The sequence below is a fragment of the Sesamum indicum genome, linkage group LG4, assembly GCF_000512975.1.
Source record: "Sesamum indicum cultivar Zhongzhi No. 13 linkage group LG4, S_indicum_v1.0, whole genome shotgun sequence".
Lineage (NCBI taxonomy): Eukaryota > Viridiplantae > Streptophyta > Magnoliopsida > Lamiales > Pedaliaceae > Sesamum > Sesamum indicum.
Window position 1 is genome coordinate 15,242,591 of NC_026148.1, and position 17,524 is coordinate 15,260,114.

General features: G+C 31.2%; 1 protein-coding gene across 2 annotated transcripts; it reads right to left on the reverse strand.

Annotated features, from left to right (window-relative positions):
- Positions 6,696-11,643, reverse strand: LOC105161113 (patatin-like protein 6). Of its 2 annotated transcripts, none has more exons than XM_011078701.2 (3): positions 10,274-11,643; positions 8,647-8,956; positions 6,696-7,136 (listed from the first exon to the last, which is right to left on the reverse strand). In XM_011078701.2, the coding sequence occupies exons 1-2, from the start codon at positions 11,426-11,428 to the stop codon at positions 8,687-8,689; spliced, it is 1,425 nt and encodes a 474-aa protein (XP_011077003.1). In that variant the 5' UTR covers positions 11,429-11,643; the 3' UTR covers positions 6,696-7,136; positions 8,647-8,686. The 2 variants fall into 2 exon arrangements, 1 of the variants encoding a protein (XP_011077003.1); XR_847744.2 differs by having other exon boundaries at positions 6,732-7,136; positions 8,637-8,956.

Here is a 17,524-nt window from a genome sequence, read left to right on the forward strand (position 1 = left end):
TGCTCCCAATTCCTTTTTGGTGCAACAACAAAGCCGCTTTGCACATCACCACGAATCCCGCGTTCCACGAGTTCACCAAACATCTTAACATTGATTGCCATTTGGTTCGCGATCAGTTCAAGCTTGGCTTCATCTCACCAGCTCTCATTTTTGGGTCTGATCAAATTAGCGATCTCTTTACCAAGTCTCTTCCTGCTGCTAATTTTGCCAGATTCCTGTCCAAGCTAGGCCTCTCTTCCTCAGCTCCATCTTGAGTGGGGGTTGTAGCAAGTTCTGCAGCAAGCAGCAGCGACTTTTGAAGATGATGTACAACACTCTATTTATTTATCATTTCCTGCTATAGTCGTGTTTTTGTACTCAATGTTTTTTATTAGTGATACAACGTTTATATGTTAAGTCTGTTGCCAGCTGGAGTCCAAAGTGGGTTAGTTTTCTTACTCAACTAAAACTCTGTTCTATATATAATTTCACATCTCTATAACCTCCTGACTTGAGTTTTGATGAATGAAGCATAGTTTTTCATTTTCTAATTTTACTGCCATCGATGTACTCTATTTCCATGCCTCAAATTCTCACAGACACGTAATTTTATTAATTTAAAAAAGTTTAATTAATCAATAATTAATAATATATTAATTTAAATAGAGATTTTTCAATTCAACGAACCTACATTATTTTTCATGAATAAAATATATACAATATATTTAGCAGCAACAATTCTTTGCAATTTTTGGTTGCAGTATGAGAACGCAACGCCAAAACTTTTGGATACAGTAAGTAAAGTTAGAGATGAAATACAACTATATTTAAATTTTAAGAAGACGCAAAGAACAAATAAAAAACATATTTTACTAGGTTGTCCTAATTATATTTGTAATTTTATAGAATTATTAATTTATGATATTAAAAGAACCATAAATTCATATAAGGGTCTTTCAAAAAATTATTATCTTATTAATTTATCAAAATTATTAATTTATAGTTTCGGCTCAGATCGATTAAATGGTCACTAATTCGTCCATAAAATGGCTCAGTTAGATTTATAAAATCGAATAAATCCATTTGAGTACTTAAGTTGCTAAATAAATTTATAATTTACAGATGAAACTTAAGAATATTTTAAAAATGGACAATAATAAAATTCAGTTATGACTTAATACGAAAAGTAAAATAGTTCAATATTTTTATGTTACGTTTGTAATTCTTTTAATTTTATTCTTAACCCGAAAGCTTAAATGTATTGCTTTTCCTATCAAATTTTCAGTATACTTTTAATTCCTAGTGTAACTTGAACTTTTTTCATTTATAGTTTTGTACTTTTTACTAGTTTAATATTTTTTTAATATTAATTAATATAAAGGTTAATTAACTTAAATCACCTCTAAAAATACAAAATTACACTTTTCTCCAAAAAAGTTTTGTAATTATATTTACACCACCTTCGAAAATTTTTGTTTATATTTGACCACCTTCCTAACATTATAATGAAAAATGCTAACATCAACAAAAAGTTTACATAAATTTTAATTTTATCCCTCGTTTAACATCCAATGTAATACTTGTATACTTATAATAAAAGGGGTACAAGTAATATATATATATATATATATAGTTAAAAAGGTATAATTATAATAAAATATTATTTTTGAATTTTTTATATTAGACAAAAATATAGATGCAATAATAATGTTATCCATATATTGGAAGTAAACAAAGCACCAAATATGAATAATTTTTTTCATTTATCTATGACTACTTTTTATCTAATCACTATAATTTGAGAGCACTATTTTATTACAAATACATCCTTTTGATTTTATTATATTACATTTACCTTTTTAATAATATAAAACAATTACATTGGAATGTTGAATGGAGCCCAAATCGAAATTTATGTATTTTTTTTTTTTTTTGCTCCTATTTCATGCAGGGGTGAACATATTAGTAAAAGGCTTGACCTTTGGGTTCTGTTGCTTGAAGAATGAAAAGAAAAAAGGTTTGGTCGTAGTTGTTGGAATGAAATCGGTAACAATGACCAGTCATTAGTTAAGCTGGCTTGGCTTACGCTTCCTTCCCTTGAGGAATAAGACCCCCTCCCTGACAGTAGGGGTAGCGCCACGTCTCTTTGGCTTAGAGTCGCTTCAATAGCTGAGCTGCTTAGGCTGTGTGTACCAGAAAAATGCATATTCACGCTCAAGTACTTAGGGTAAAATTCTCATAGCTTTTTTTATGAATGTAACGAGCCTATCCTCTCTTCTTTATTCATAGTCCAAAAAAATGAAAAAAAACGAATCTAATGGAAAACCAAAATATTTGGAGGACTCTTCTGACAAAATAAAAAATATGTAATTGTCAGCAAAGTTGTTTCTTTTTTTTTCTTCAGTTCAAAATATGTAATTGTCAGCAAAGTTGTTTCTTTTTTTTTCTTCAGTTCAAATCCAAAAAATTCTTCTTACTTGTACATAAGGCCTAAACGAACCCTGAAACTAAATCCGCAACAAAGCGAGTAACTAGGTGTGAATGTTATGGATCTAGCTCTTCACAAGCAGAAGAGCTAGACAAGCAAGCAACAAGTCTCTTTTCAGCCTTAAGAATAGCATTTTCCTTTCAAACCCTAATGAAAAATATTGAATTTTCAAAGAATGTGTAAGTATAATTTTAAATTTTTTTTAAAAATAAATATATAATTTTGTATTTTTAGAGAGAACGTAGATATAATTAAGTCTAATTATAATATTACTGATACAATCGCACGATGTAGCAAATAATTAAATAATAATTCTTTATTTAATTAATTTTTCAATTTGATGAACGGTCCGAGTTTTAAATCGTTGAAATGCACAAACACGCAATACACAAATGAGTTGCAAAGGGATAAGTGATTGTGACAACACGCAGAAAATGGTGGAGAATTAGCAGACGCAAAGTGTTTGAATGGTTATTGAAAACAACAACACCAAACAATGAGGTCTGAATTTTACATTATATCATCTCTAATTATTGCCAACATAACTTCTCAATTATTGGCCTTAAATGTTGTGACTAATATTGATCAACAGCATAAATTTGACAATTTTCTATGCATTTAATCCTGTGTTTATCCACCACTTTATGTCTCTTTGTTCGTTGTATACAGGGAATAATTATATTAATTAAGGATAATTACATTCTTCTTCCTTAAAATTTAATATAATTACACGTAACAAATCTCTTATAATTTAAAAAATTATATTTAGTATCTTTAAGTTTGCTTCCATCTAGTGAATAAGTCCCTTCGTTAGTCAAATTTCACTCAATTTATTGATATTAATGAAAAAATTGAATGAAAATTTATATTTACTCTTGATTTGCTTAGTACTAACTTATTGCTACTTAAATAGTTTTTCGGACTAAACTACTCTTATAACGATGAAGATTTATCTTATCATATGCACTAGTGCATGAAGACGTATGAGGATAATTTGATCATATTTGAGTAGCAATAAGTCAGTAATAAGTTAATTTGGGGTAAATATGATTTTTATTTTTTTATTAATATCAGTAGTTTCAGTAAATTTTGACTAATTGCGAGACTTATTTGGTATACAGAAGTAAACCTCAAAGGTGCTAGATGTAATTTTTGAAACCACATTTGGAGCTAGATGTAATTTTCCAAACCACAGGGGGTCTAAATTTAATTACGCCAAACCTCAAGGGAGTGGAGTGTAATTATCCCTTATATTTATAGACCTAGTCTATAGCTTATTTATACAATTACTCCTATATATCTTTTGTGTAATTACATATAATATTTTTTACAGTTAAAAAATGGGGGTAGATTATGTAAGATTCACAACAAAAAAAGACCGGATTTATAATGATTTTTTTGTAATGGGCAGACGGCCGTTCCAATACACTCAACTTTTGTAACCGCTTTGTAACAGATTAGCATGAGAGGATAATAAAAATGACTTTTTTTTTACCGTTACAACAACCGTTACAAAATTTATGTGTGCCTAAAATCGTTACAGTTTGTAGATCGTTACTAATTTGCTATGATTTTTGTGACGGCTATCTATTTTTGTAATAAATACTTGGTCAAATAATCAGCCGCTACAATAGCAGTGGCAAAAATCGTTGCAAAATATACGGAAAGACGGTGTTACAAGAACCATCACATTAGGGAAGTTTTTTTCCTATAAGTTGTTTGATATGATTGGAAGGAGAGTAAATTTCAAATATTTTCACTTGTTTGTTATGAGGAAAATAAATTGAAAAGAAAAGACTAACTCTTATAATTTTACTAAATTACCCTTCTCTTCGCTTTTTATCAGTTGAATAAATAAAGTACAATTATGCTAATATAATTTTAGTATATCAAGAGTTTACAAATAATATTAATAAAAATATCTATCATGATAAGAATAAAGAATACTTTTTATTAATAAAATATTCATCAAAATGTGTATTATTCATTTATTTTAAACTATTTATTTAAATAAATAAATAAAAATTACTAACAAAATTATTAACTTGATTGTTGACTTCGATGCAGTAGTTTTTTAGCGATTTTATTATTTTTTTCTTTGACAATTATGTACAGTATTATCAGCGAGGAGAAAAGAATTGTAGAGAAACTAGATATATATGGGTAATAGAGTAAATAAAAGTAAAAATTGTATTTTTAATCTTTTTGGCATTATACTTTTACTTTTCCACCCGATTTTGAACGAAAATAAAATTGGACTTCGGAAGAGTTTCATATACATCAAATTTTATTTCATCTCCATCTCTTCCTCCTAACCGAACACATTATTATCTCTTAACAATCATTTTTACACTCACTTCTTTTATTTCTCCATTTTTCATCCCAACCAAACATACTAAATGTCTTTATAACTAAGCAACCAACTAAGTGTATGCTTATCCTTGTTATTGAATAAGCCTAAACTGCATTTTTAGTGTACATACAGTTTTTTATACCGTTACTTTTAGGTTTAAGTTCTATCAAAACCAAGGTTTTAAAATCTACAATTTATGGCTTTTAAAGGGTGTTCTGTTAAATTTATTTAGAATATCTTATAACATGTTTTTAGAATTTATAAGATATTAAATTTTATTTTTAGAAATAAGTTTATGAGTGTTCGAATAAAATAATATTATAGAACTTATAAGATGTTAGTAATGATAATTTTATAATTAATTTGAAGAAAATTATTAAAATTTTAAAAATAAATTGGCAACTCATTTTTTTATCGAGCTTATAAGCTCGTAACATCTTATTTTTAGACCTTATAAGATCCTGTCCTAAGAAATTACCAAATTCTTTTTAGCATCTTACAAGTTCTTAAACATCTTAGGATAAATTATATTTTGTTATACGAACTGCCTCTTTTTACTCTTTGTCAGCAAATCTTTTTTTTGTGTCAACTTTGTAAAATTACACTTTGCCATATATTACCTTTTCTGTTACTTTTTCTGCATGAAAAATATCACATGCTTTGCATAAGTGAAAAATATCACATCACAAAACCCTTAAATAGCACATGTGATGGTTTTCCGACAAAAAATTAGTTGAAAAACAGTTATAAATGACAAAGTGCAGAAAAGTTTGTAAGTTGAGATGGTAAGCTGACATGAAGAAAAATATAGATGCCAAAGAATAAAAACGATCATAGTTCGAATGACATAATGTAATTAACCCAACATCTTATAAGATATTTTAAAAAGTTTATAAACTCATCCAAACACCCTTTTAATCCCACAACAATTATTTTTCAGCTATTTACCTATTATTCGCATTAATAACCATCAAAATCGCTTGATATAAGATTAATTTTGAAATCTGCAATTGTATAATCAATTATTAAAATTGTGAATTCAAATAGCACGACTTTTCATAGAATTAGTTGTTCTAAAACCAGTAATTTTCTTGTTTTTTTTTTTTTTTGCAAGTAAGGGAAAGAAAAAACAACATATACAAAGTGTGCCTTGTGTTTGTTTTCGGTTTTGGCCATCTCAGAGATGGCCCAAAACAGAAACAATGTTTGCCATTGCTTGTTTTGTCATGTTTTTGTCTTGTTCTATGTATTTTGTCTTGTTTCTAAGTATTTGATTTTTAAATACAAATATATTTTATTTTAACCACTTAATATTTTATACGTAATATTTTCTACATCATTGGAATAATTAAAAATTTTAAAAAATATAAAATAATATAATTATTCTACGCGGTTAATTCATATATTACATTATTTGAATAATGTATTTAAATTTATCACCTCGAATAGAACAACTAACAAAAAATATTGTTAATCCATTATTAGAGTGCATTTAATTATTTTTAAAAGTGTATTTACATAAATTATTTTTTTCATTTCCATACATATATAATTAGAAAATAATATTTATTTTAATCCACTCACAACTAAATAAATTATATATATTTTTATACACATATATATATAAATATATATAAAAGATACATGATTTAACAATGAACAGTATTTTTTGTCTCCCCACTACCCAACATCAAACATAACATACTTATTTTATATTATCTCCAAAAACAAATCCAAACATACACACTATCTCTAACTTATTTTTATTTATCTTTGTTTTTCTCTCTCTATCTCCACAAAATACCCAAAAACAAGTTAAAAACAAAACCAAACATAATGGTGAAGTTGTTGAAACTCTGCAAAAGAAAATTGCAATTTTTTTTTTACATCAAAAGGTAAAAAAACCAAAAAAAAAAAAATTGGAATTGGAATTTTTACATGAGAAATTGGCTCCACATCAAAGTCCAAATCACAAATCATTCATCCAAATTGATGGCTGTTTTGGGACCCACTCTCAATCCCAACCCTATTTTCCACCACTAAAATTAAATTAGAAAAAAAAAAGAAATAGAAAATTCACAAAGAGTACACCAAGAACTTAGGCTAAAATAATAGGAGGTTGCCCACCACCACCAAACACATTTTAGGGAAGTCAAATGACCTCCATGGTGAGGTGGCTACCACCGTGCTCCGCCGCCTGCCGGCCACCAAGTGAAAGCTGCTGCTATGTATTACTTTACTTGTTTGTCTTCTTTTTTTGTTTTTTCTTTTTTTTTGGTTTTGGGTTTTTGTCGTTCCAAGTTCATAAACCTTTACCTGCGTGGAAGACAGAAGAAAAACAGATGTAAGAATTAGGACAACATTGTTTGTGGAAAAGTGAAGACATGCAAAATGTAATGACAGACAGGTGCTTTAATCACTGGCAGTTGGGCTTCATGCTTGTAAATTTTTAATCAACTGCAAGGAATTATTTACTGTTTTTACTTTCACTTTTTTCCACTTGTGGAGTTGCAAAACTATCGAAGTTTGCTATGAATTCTTAACTTTCTCTTCTTTTCTTACAACAAAGAACATCTTTTGGCTTCCCATTTCTTGTCAATCATAGTAGGCTCAGAGAAATGTCAAAAGTTTGTTTTTGAGTGCCCCCATGTTGTATAAAATCAAATCTTTTTCCACACCAAATTGTGCGTTCATCAAGTCTCCGTAAACTGTACATCAATCACATAATAAATATAAGTACATTTGTTATATGATTGGCCAATCACTTTAAATTATATATCAATCATGTGCCCTCGTCAATTTCGATTCCGGCTAAAATTTACCAAGTCTAAGGTAGCAATTCAGATAAACATTGCAAAAACCTATGTGTACCTACATTAAATGTTTGTCTTGGACTTGGTATCTACCAAGCGTTGAGACCCAAATACTAAGATTAAAACTTTCCAGACACTACAAAAGAATGACATCTTGGGCAGGTGATGTTGTCGGCAAAATTTTAATTGCATGACCATCTGGTATTACATGCTCTGGTGATTATGGCCAACTAACAGCAATCATGTACTAGCAGGTCAAACTCCCAAGTAAGGACCATGGCTGTTTTTCTAAGAACAGTAGTTCATCCCATGATTTGTGCTCAAGAATGCTGCCATTTCTTACAATGGCTCCCACAAAATATATTTTCAGACCTACAAAGTGGGTAGACCAACCCCTGTAGGAAAAACACAATGCCAAGAACATACTGGGACACACAGCTTTTAGTGCAAGAGTCAAACACGGAATCATTTTGGTGTTGGCTAATGACTAAACTATATCTGTACTAAAATCCACATTATGCTAGCTGATACGACATGATCCAACTTTGTAACAAAAACCTTAGGCCTAAAATGACTAATATGCCCTCCCGATCCTCCAAGAACGAGAGTGTCGGTGGACAAACAACAGGTGTTAGGTTACCTCTCCCCACTCCAGCTTGTTAGGCCCAAGTTTCATCTCTGTTACAGTACTTGAAAGACAATTCTATTGCAACAACCAGCGGTTGTTGTGAGCTTAAATATTTCTGAAATCACTAGAAAATGACAAGACAGAGCCCACGGGGGGAAGAAACAGACAAGACCGATATCTTCTCGTGATTAGTCATCACAAAACCATAATGCAAGAAGAAAGACCAGTTGATGTTAAGACATTATGTACCAATTATGAGTCCCATAAATGGGGCCAGGTTTGATTTCAGCAGTCTATGTTACGCAACTAAAGGTAATGTATGGTCATAAATTATAATTCAACAACGTATAACAAATCAAAATCGAGAAAGCTTACCGTTTTTCACCTTTTTTTTAACAAGTATTTTGAGTACTGTCTGAAGTTGTTTAAGAAGCTTTTGGGGTGGACTGCTTGAATGCAACAGTGGGAGCTATTCTGCAACTCCTCCTCTGATGCTCCAGCACAAGTTGCTCGGCAAACCAGTCGAGTTTCTCAAAGTTGCTTTGCTCTCCGATCCTCTTGCCGTTGAAGAGGACAGACTCGACGTTTTTCTGTTTCAGCATTTCGTCAGCCATCCCGATGAGCATTTTTATGTTGCTTGGACTGGGGTCCGAGTCAACATTCGCTCCACACCGCCCAAAGCTGGATCCGTTTGCCTGTGATTCATTGAATTCAGTTAAAAAACATAAGCCTAGGGACCAGAGAATAACAACATTCGTCAAAATTGTCCTGTCCGATACTGATTCACACAGCCACTTGCATAAGTTTATTCGTTCATTGCATCATACTAAGATTCAAGAGGACAAGTAGGAGTTAAATTAGATTATCAGTATATCCAACTCTAGAACTAATCATATGCTCCCAACAGCCTCACTGGTACTTAGTTAACATATCACCATAATGTATAAACATATGAAGAAACATGATTTAGGAAATTACCAAACCATGTACTTAATGTCTTAACAGTAATGATCACAGGCAGGACCATGTATGAATATAAGGGAATAACCCCACAGAAATGTCTTAGAATGGAAAAAGAAAAGAGACCTCTCTCCTGGTCCTTCCCAGCATGCATACACTATCTGTATCAAGAAATGCTCAATGATGTTAAAATCTTGATTCTTGTCCAAACTGCAATTTGATGCTGAGGTCTCATTCTTACAACTAGCACCATACTACCCCTCTTATAGTAGTACATATCATCAATTTCATGGACAGGCTTGAGAGAAAGGACAACATTGAAATTCAGACAGGTGAAAACTGTCAAAAACTGACAAAGATTGCTAGCTGTGCGTTGTTTAACCCTTTTCTCATCAGTTTTATTATTTTAAATAGAGGGAAATCTTGAGGGGCCCTGAAAATTTATACTACTTATTTTTGGTTTAATGATGAACAAGAAGCAACATTGTTTCTTTCTCTTGTACCACAAAAAAAAACATTAAGTTGTTGAAAATAACTTCCTGCTATAAATTTAGTACCTGGTCAAGAAACAACATCCTTGGAAGAAGTGAAAACTGAATACAAAAAAAACTCTTGCTATCATCATACTGTAAAAAAATAGGTGTTGACTGTTGTTGAATGGTGATAATTACTGTATCACACAAACAGAGAGACACACAGAACACACAGTCACGGCAACCCATGTCAATGTCCAAATACTCCACTTTGGGTTGGCATTTTGGCCTGGACAGCCATTTTGCACTAAAACGACAACGTTAATTCCTCTTGCAACTGCTCATTCTTCCCCCACATCCCAAACAAAGGCACAGAATTAAATTGCATGCTCCCAAAATACCACCTGCGCACGTTAGCCCATTCAACCCCCCACCCCATACCCATCCTCATCCCCAACAGCCTGTCTTCTCCAAAACTCGGTAATCATAGTATTCCTTACATCATCAGCAATCAAGATTTACAAGTAAGAGATTTTAGTTAGGCAAGCTGATCATGTAATTACTAATGTTTTTTCATACCTGAATCCGGACGTAATTACTGCTACGGCTCTGGCCAAAAGCCATGGCGACGGCGTGATCGACCAGCTCCGCAGAACCGTCGCCGGAAATCCGAGCCAAGGGCCGGGCCCAGTCCTTAGCCTTCCATTTCTTGACCTGCTCATAGTCAAAGCTGCCCTCCAACAGCTGCCCGCCGGCCCCCACTGAAAGGACCAAAATGTCCTCCACTCCTCTGACGAATGGAAATTCCTGCTTGTTATGCAGCACGTGCGTGATGGCCGCCGCAGTCGGGTTGTTCATCGCCAACCCGCCGTCGACCCCCACGCAACGTGTCAACCCGTCTACCGACTTCATGCAAACCGGGTCGAATGCACCCGGCTCCGCCGACGTGGCCAAGCAGACTTCCCACAGATTGAAGTCGTAGCTGTCGCTTTCTAGAGCGTCAGCTCGGGAGAACAAAAACGGTGCCGTGCTGGAGAGGTCATAGCAGGGGATCAAAACCGGTTTAAGCGTGTTTTTCAGCGTCAAGCTGCGCCCGGTTCTTGCGTCCTTGAACGCCTCCTTCATCGCCTTCTCCAACCCAGCCGTGGATGAACCGGTTGCGCCGCCGGATTTCTTGAAAATCCGTTTGAAGAACTTGCCCTTGGAATTGCCTGCTTTTGCGGAGCTGTAGAACTTTTTGCCCTCAGCCGCGAGGAACTTCCACGTTTCGTCCGCTTGGAAAATCGGCCGGTTCTGATCATTCGCGGCAAAGAGCATCGACGTAAAAATCCCACCGACGCCGGTGCCTGCCGCAACGTCGAAATAATCGGCGATTCTGGCGTTGGGATTTCCCGACTTATTCTTCAACGCAGTTTCCAAATACGCCAGCGCCTTACCCGATACAATGCTCCGCATCCCTCCGCCGTCGATACTGAGAATACAGATTTTCCCCCTCTGATTCTTCACGGCCTGAACCCCGCCATCCTCGACGCCGGCGACGACCCCATTCTTGGCCGGCAGCGTCTCACCAATTTGGCGGGGAACCCAAAGCTTCTGATCATCGTAACCGAACAAAAACTTGCTCTCCAAGATGGAAAAAATCTCATAGCTCAATTTATCCGTATCAATACTGGGCTCCTGCAATCCCACCATCGGAATAACATCGCTGTTCATATTAACATCAACACACGCCATTTTCGGATAAATTTTCTTCACATAATTCGATTATATCCGCTCTGTATATGTTTGTCGCATACAATTAATGGAGAGTATAAAACGGAAGAAGAAGACGTGAGATTGAATTATCTATATACTGCTCGAACGCAAGCTATGGAGGGACAAGTCAAAGGAGATGAGAGAGAGAGGAGAGAGAAGCGAATAGCAACAGAAATGCAGTTCTTGCAGAGGATGTATGTTTCTGGTTTTCCTCGTTTTATAAGGAAAAAAGAATTCTTGATTAAAAAATAAAATAAAAAGTGTGGATAAGGGAAAAATCATTTAAAAGAAATCCCGACATACTCGGATTTTTGTTTTGTCGCGCCAATTTACTGATTTTACTGCTCCGCTCCACAGCTTCTCCCGACAATTGCATGATTCATTATACCCTAAATTATAATGAATTTTTAAAATTTATCATAATTATAAGTGATTATTATATTTTTTTCATAAAATTTAATATAATCACATATAAATATCTTATAATTTAAAAAAAAATAATATTTTTGAAATTTATTTTCGTTTAACAAATAAATCCCACCCGTTGGTCAAGATTCACTAAATTTGCTATAAAGATTTATTTGTTAGATGTAGTTTTTCAAACGATTAAACAATTTATGCATAATTACACCAAACCTCGTAAAAGGAGGTGTAATTATTCCTATAATTTCTTAAGAAGTACACATTATAGTTAAATTATAAAACTGGCCTCATTTTAAAATAAATGACTTTATAGGCAAAATAGATAATTGGCTGAAAAAATAATTGTAGTGAGATTAAAAGATATAATTGTAACTTTTATCGAATTATGACTTTAATAAAATTTAATTTTAAAAGTAATTATCAAAAAATAGATCAAACAACCTAAAGAAATTAGGTTTAGAATATAGGTTTGAATTATTCAATCACAAACTGAAGTCTTAGTATATTGAGTTTTAGAGGATTAAAAATTGAACATGTTATTTTCTTTTATATTGTTATTAAAAAATAATAGTTAAATATGAAATTACTTTTTTACCCCTGCTATATTTTTTTCGAGTATATAACATACACACTTCATAAAATTTATCATAATTATAAATAAATTCCAATTGAAGTTTGGAAAACGTTGTGTTACTTGTTGGAAAGGTGTGAAAACACAATAATACCCTCGTATCAAAATATAAAAAAATAATATAAAAGATAAAAATACCCTTCATATTTACACAAATTATCAAGGGTAAATCGCACTAACAACTTATTATAGTCGTAATTACGAATAAATTCCTATCAAATTTACAATCAGGCCAACTGAGATTTTTACTCCATCTTACATGTAACTCATTCGAGTAAGGCTTCGAAGAATTTTACACGTGATATTTCAAAATTATCTGCGTAAATTTCGATTGTAATTTGAATTATTTTTATGATCAAAATACTCTTTTTGGACCAAATAGTAATATTTAAAAGAAATTGAGGGAGTCAAATATTATGATTTAATGCACTTTGTAGTTAAATATATATATTTTTTATATATAAATTTAGTCATAAAAAAACCATTAATTAGCAATGTGTTGTTACATAACATGTTGGATGTTTATGAAATAGTATATTGATGACAATTTTTTTCAAATATTCAAGTCCTTGCATCTCTAATTTTTATGTCTCTACCTATTTTTCACTAGAATACAAAATGATCTATAGAGAGGCCATCTAAAAATTGTTTTAAATAAATGCTTTAAATTTAAATCATAGTCAATATTTTATCAGGGGTATTTTTGGAATATCACATGATAAGTTTGTTAGAACCCTATCGGTAGAGTTATATGTAAGGCATAACGAATCTTAGGGAGAGTAATTATAATTTATGATATAATAGGAATATACTTATATTTGAGATTAATTACACTTAGACCCCCTCTGAAAGTAAGAAATTACTTTCACTTATACCCCCTATGAGAATTCACTATTTACACTTATACCCCCTATGAGAATTCACTATTTACACCTGACCCCTGTCATTAGGGTTTGGAAGAAAAATATTGACGTTAGAAAAAAATTACATAAATTTCAACTTTACCCCTTATCTAACATTCTCATGTAATAATTTTGTGCTTATAAGGAAAAAATTGTAATGATGTCGACCTCACTCCAGATATATATTATATTTATCCCTTTATAGTACAAAAATATATACGAAAATATTAAATGAGAGGCAAAATTAAAAATTTATATAATTTTTTTTATTACCATTAGTATTTTTCTTCCAAACCATAACGAAACGGTATCAGGTATAAAGGAAGATTCTTAGAGGAGGTGTAAATGTAATTTTAAAATTTTTTTGAAGAAAACTATAATTTTTTATTTTCAGAAGGGGTTTAATTGTAATTAATTCTTATATTTATGCCAAAGTTCAAGAAGGTTAGATGTAATTTATCCTATATTTTTGTCTTAAATTTAAAATAAAGGGGGATTGCACAAAACATATCATATATTTTTAGGAAAACTGCAAGCAATCTCCTTATAATATTGCAAATGAGCAAATCATTTTATAACTGAGGGAGCATATTTATAATTCATAAAAGACATGAATGTTTGTGTATTTTGGTATAATTTTTAATGAGTAGTGTTAATAAAATTTACCCAATAATTTATAATTATATTTATACAAATCCTTCATATATGGATAATTATATTTATATTCCTGATTTATGATTTATTTATACAAATTACTCTTATTTTTTGAATAATTACACATATTCATTGACATCAACATTATTTACACAAGTTATCCTTGCTTTTCTCGAAAAATTACATATATACTCCTCAAAAAAGTCAATATCATTATACAAATTACTCTATTTTTTAGATGTTATGGGTGACTTCTGTAATTACGTAAAAGAACAAGGATGACTTACATAAATTTACTATAAATCAGGGGTGTAAATATAAAAACAGTATTTAAATAGATCCATAGTTAAAGATTAAGTACACAATTAATATCTATTTTTTGCTATACTTATTCATTAACGGTTTAAACGACTGTTGCCCCTGACTTTTATTTATGACTGCAAATAAAAGAAATTGATAAGATATTTTGACCGATCATATCTTATCCAAGTGGTTAAAATTGATGTTTCATAAATAAGTTTGGGTCTTGCAGGATGTATGGTAGTATCAATACTCATTTTACTTAACATGAATTTTTACAAGGAAAAATTGCAAAAATAGTCGTATAAGTGTAGAGTGGCAAAATAGTCATGTAAGTATTGATTTGGTAAGTTTAATCTTGTAAGTTTCAATTTAGTGACAATTTTAGTCTTTCTAATAAAAAATTGCCAAATTTTAGTATGACAAATTGGGGCTCAGAGGTTCCGACTGCCAACTGGGTTCAAATTAAATACACGGCATCCTTATAGGATGCTGACATTAAAAAATAAAGAATAAAAAAGTGAAAAAACAAAAAGAGAAAAAGAACTACAAAAGTAAACCCCACCTCAACCACAGTCGCCTGCAACCCGGCCACCACTGCTGGCAGAGGATTCGCCTCTTCCTGCGCACCTTCCCATATCCTTTTCTCCGGCATTTCCATCTCCGGCCAGTTGGTACCCTAACTCGCAGTTTGTCCAATCAAAATTTGGTAATTTTTGGTCGGAATGACTAAAATGCCACTAAACTGAAAATTACAGGACTGAAATTGTCAGTCCAATACTTACAGGACTAATTTTACCACCCTCTATACTTAGAGGATTAATTTTGCAATTTTGCCTTATTATAATTTATTTCGTAATCCTTTTCTATATTGATGTAATTGTATAATTATTAAAAAAATAAAAACAAACATATTCTAACCAATCCCGACAGTAATAAGGTTGATGATGATCTGTCCGAGCAGATATTTAATTTGAATTTAGTTAAAAAAAAAAAACTAAATTTATGTATTCTTTTTTTTATAAAAAAAAAAAAAGAAATTGAAGCAAATTTGATTTTTGTTTTTCTTGGTATTAAACAGCTTTTAACGACTTTTGTTGATTATTTTGACAACTGATTGTGAAAGTGTACGAACAAGAGCTGACTGCTGACATTCTGTTTAACAATGTGAATGAGTTCCATACTTTAACGTAAAATCCTGTCTTCAAACATTTGGCATAATTTGAGAAATTATAAATATTTTTTTAATTTTTACATTTATCTAATAATGAATTAATTTCGTAAGTCTTTGTTAGATTTTTATTTAATTTTTTTATAGTAAATTGATTAAAATGCTCTTTATAATTATTTAAAATTTTTGAAAATATTTTTTACAGATTAATATGCCCTATTAATTACATATTTTATCTACCCTCAACCTTCATTTTTTTTCAAAATTCAATAAGGGTAAAGTTGTATTGTCCACGTCATCGTATAAAAGCTACATAATTATTTTTCATTTGATGGAACTATTCGTAATTTCTCAAATAATAATGGATATTCATAATTATGTCAAATCTCATAAAAAATAGCTGTTGTTTAACCTACTATGATAAGTATAGGAAAAAGTACAAGCAACCCTCTTATGATGTTGTAAATGAGCAAATTACCCATCAATAAAAAAAATAGCAATTTACCTTCCTATATTTTTAAAAATGCATTTATTTTTAAAAATGAAGCAATTTACCTCCTATCTCAGGGGATTGTCATTATTTCTAAAAAACACAGAGAGGTAAATTGCTATTATTTTTTCATAAGGGGATAATTTGTTCATTTGCAATATCATAAGGAGATAAATTGCATTAAACCCAATAAATATATTAATGCATAGCTCAAAGAGAGTGATCAAACACATGTCAAATGTATGCATTTACATAATTAGTTCGATTCGACTAAATTTGATTTGAATAAATATTTTTCAGTGTAGCTCTTTTTTTTTAGAAGTTGATTGGTTTTCGCCTACATAATTCGATTTTTTATTTATAGAAACAATAATTATATGATTACATCAATATTTTAATAAATTGGACAGTTAATTGAACAATGCATCAGTATGACTAAGAACTATAAAATAAATTATAATAAATTCATATAAAATGAGCTAAATTTTCACATATTTTATGAAACTCAAACTCATGATCTCGAACTTATTGAATGTAACTGTTACTTAGCACCAAAATCTCCGGAGTTTGACTAATAATTAGGTGTGATTGGAATCAATTTACATTCTTAGAACAATCAAAAACAACTTCTTTGACTGAATCTACCAACTACTTTTTTGATTGAATTTGCAGGCCATGTCACTTTTCCATGGAAACACAGAGGGCCTGTTTGGATCTCTCTACTTTTCACCCTATTGGGCTTTTCTAAAATGACTTTGTTCTCAATTATTACAAAAATTAAATAAATTTTATTAAAAAAATCGTTCGTATATATAGTTTTGTAGTAATTAAAACATTTTAAGTAATTCTTAAACTGTAACACTTTAAGAAATGATCCAAACACAGCCTAGGAATGAAATGGGAACAATTGCAATTTGTTATGATGAGTCACGGTTGATGAGACCGTGATCAGATCAGAGCCGTTAGGAGCGAGTTAGACGGCCGGGATTTATTCTGAAACTGTGTGTCCGTGATGAGAGGTGTGATTGGCAATGACGTGTGGGCCATGGACAATGGGTATAGGTTATAGGTGTAGGTATCCGTCGGCAGCAGAATGGACACGCACTATACACTTCGTGCCCTTCAAATTAAATTAAAATAAAATAATTAAAAATACATTTTATTTTTTAATTAATTTATTCATCTTATATTTTATGTTGCATGTGTATGCTCTCTTTTTTTAATTATTATTATTAATAATATATGTACACTCGATGCGTGAATAAATAAAAATATTACGATAAATATATATATTAATTAATGTGTTTAAGTTAAGTATTTTGGTCAATTAAAATTATTTAGGATTTTAATTTTAAATATTTTTATTCATAGGAAAATAACCCTAAAGAAAAATAATTTGTCGACGAGGCCTAATTCGATTGGCAAAGTTGAGGCCCTATAAGGTTATATTTGTCGAACCTCACTAACATTTAAGTGTTATTTGTTGATTCGATATAATTATTTA

Coding starts and splice junctions, on each gene's coding strand:
- LOC105161113 (XM_011078701.2), bottom strand. CDS start 11,428: ATGGCGTGTGTTGATGTTAATATGAACAGCGATGTTATTCCGATGGTG. Junction 8,957..10,273: donor GTAATTACGTCCGGATTCAG/GTATGAAAAAAC, acceptor AATGAATCACAG/GCAAACGGATCCAGCTTTGG.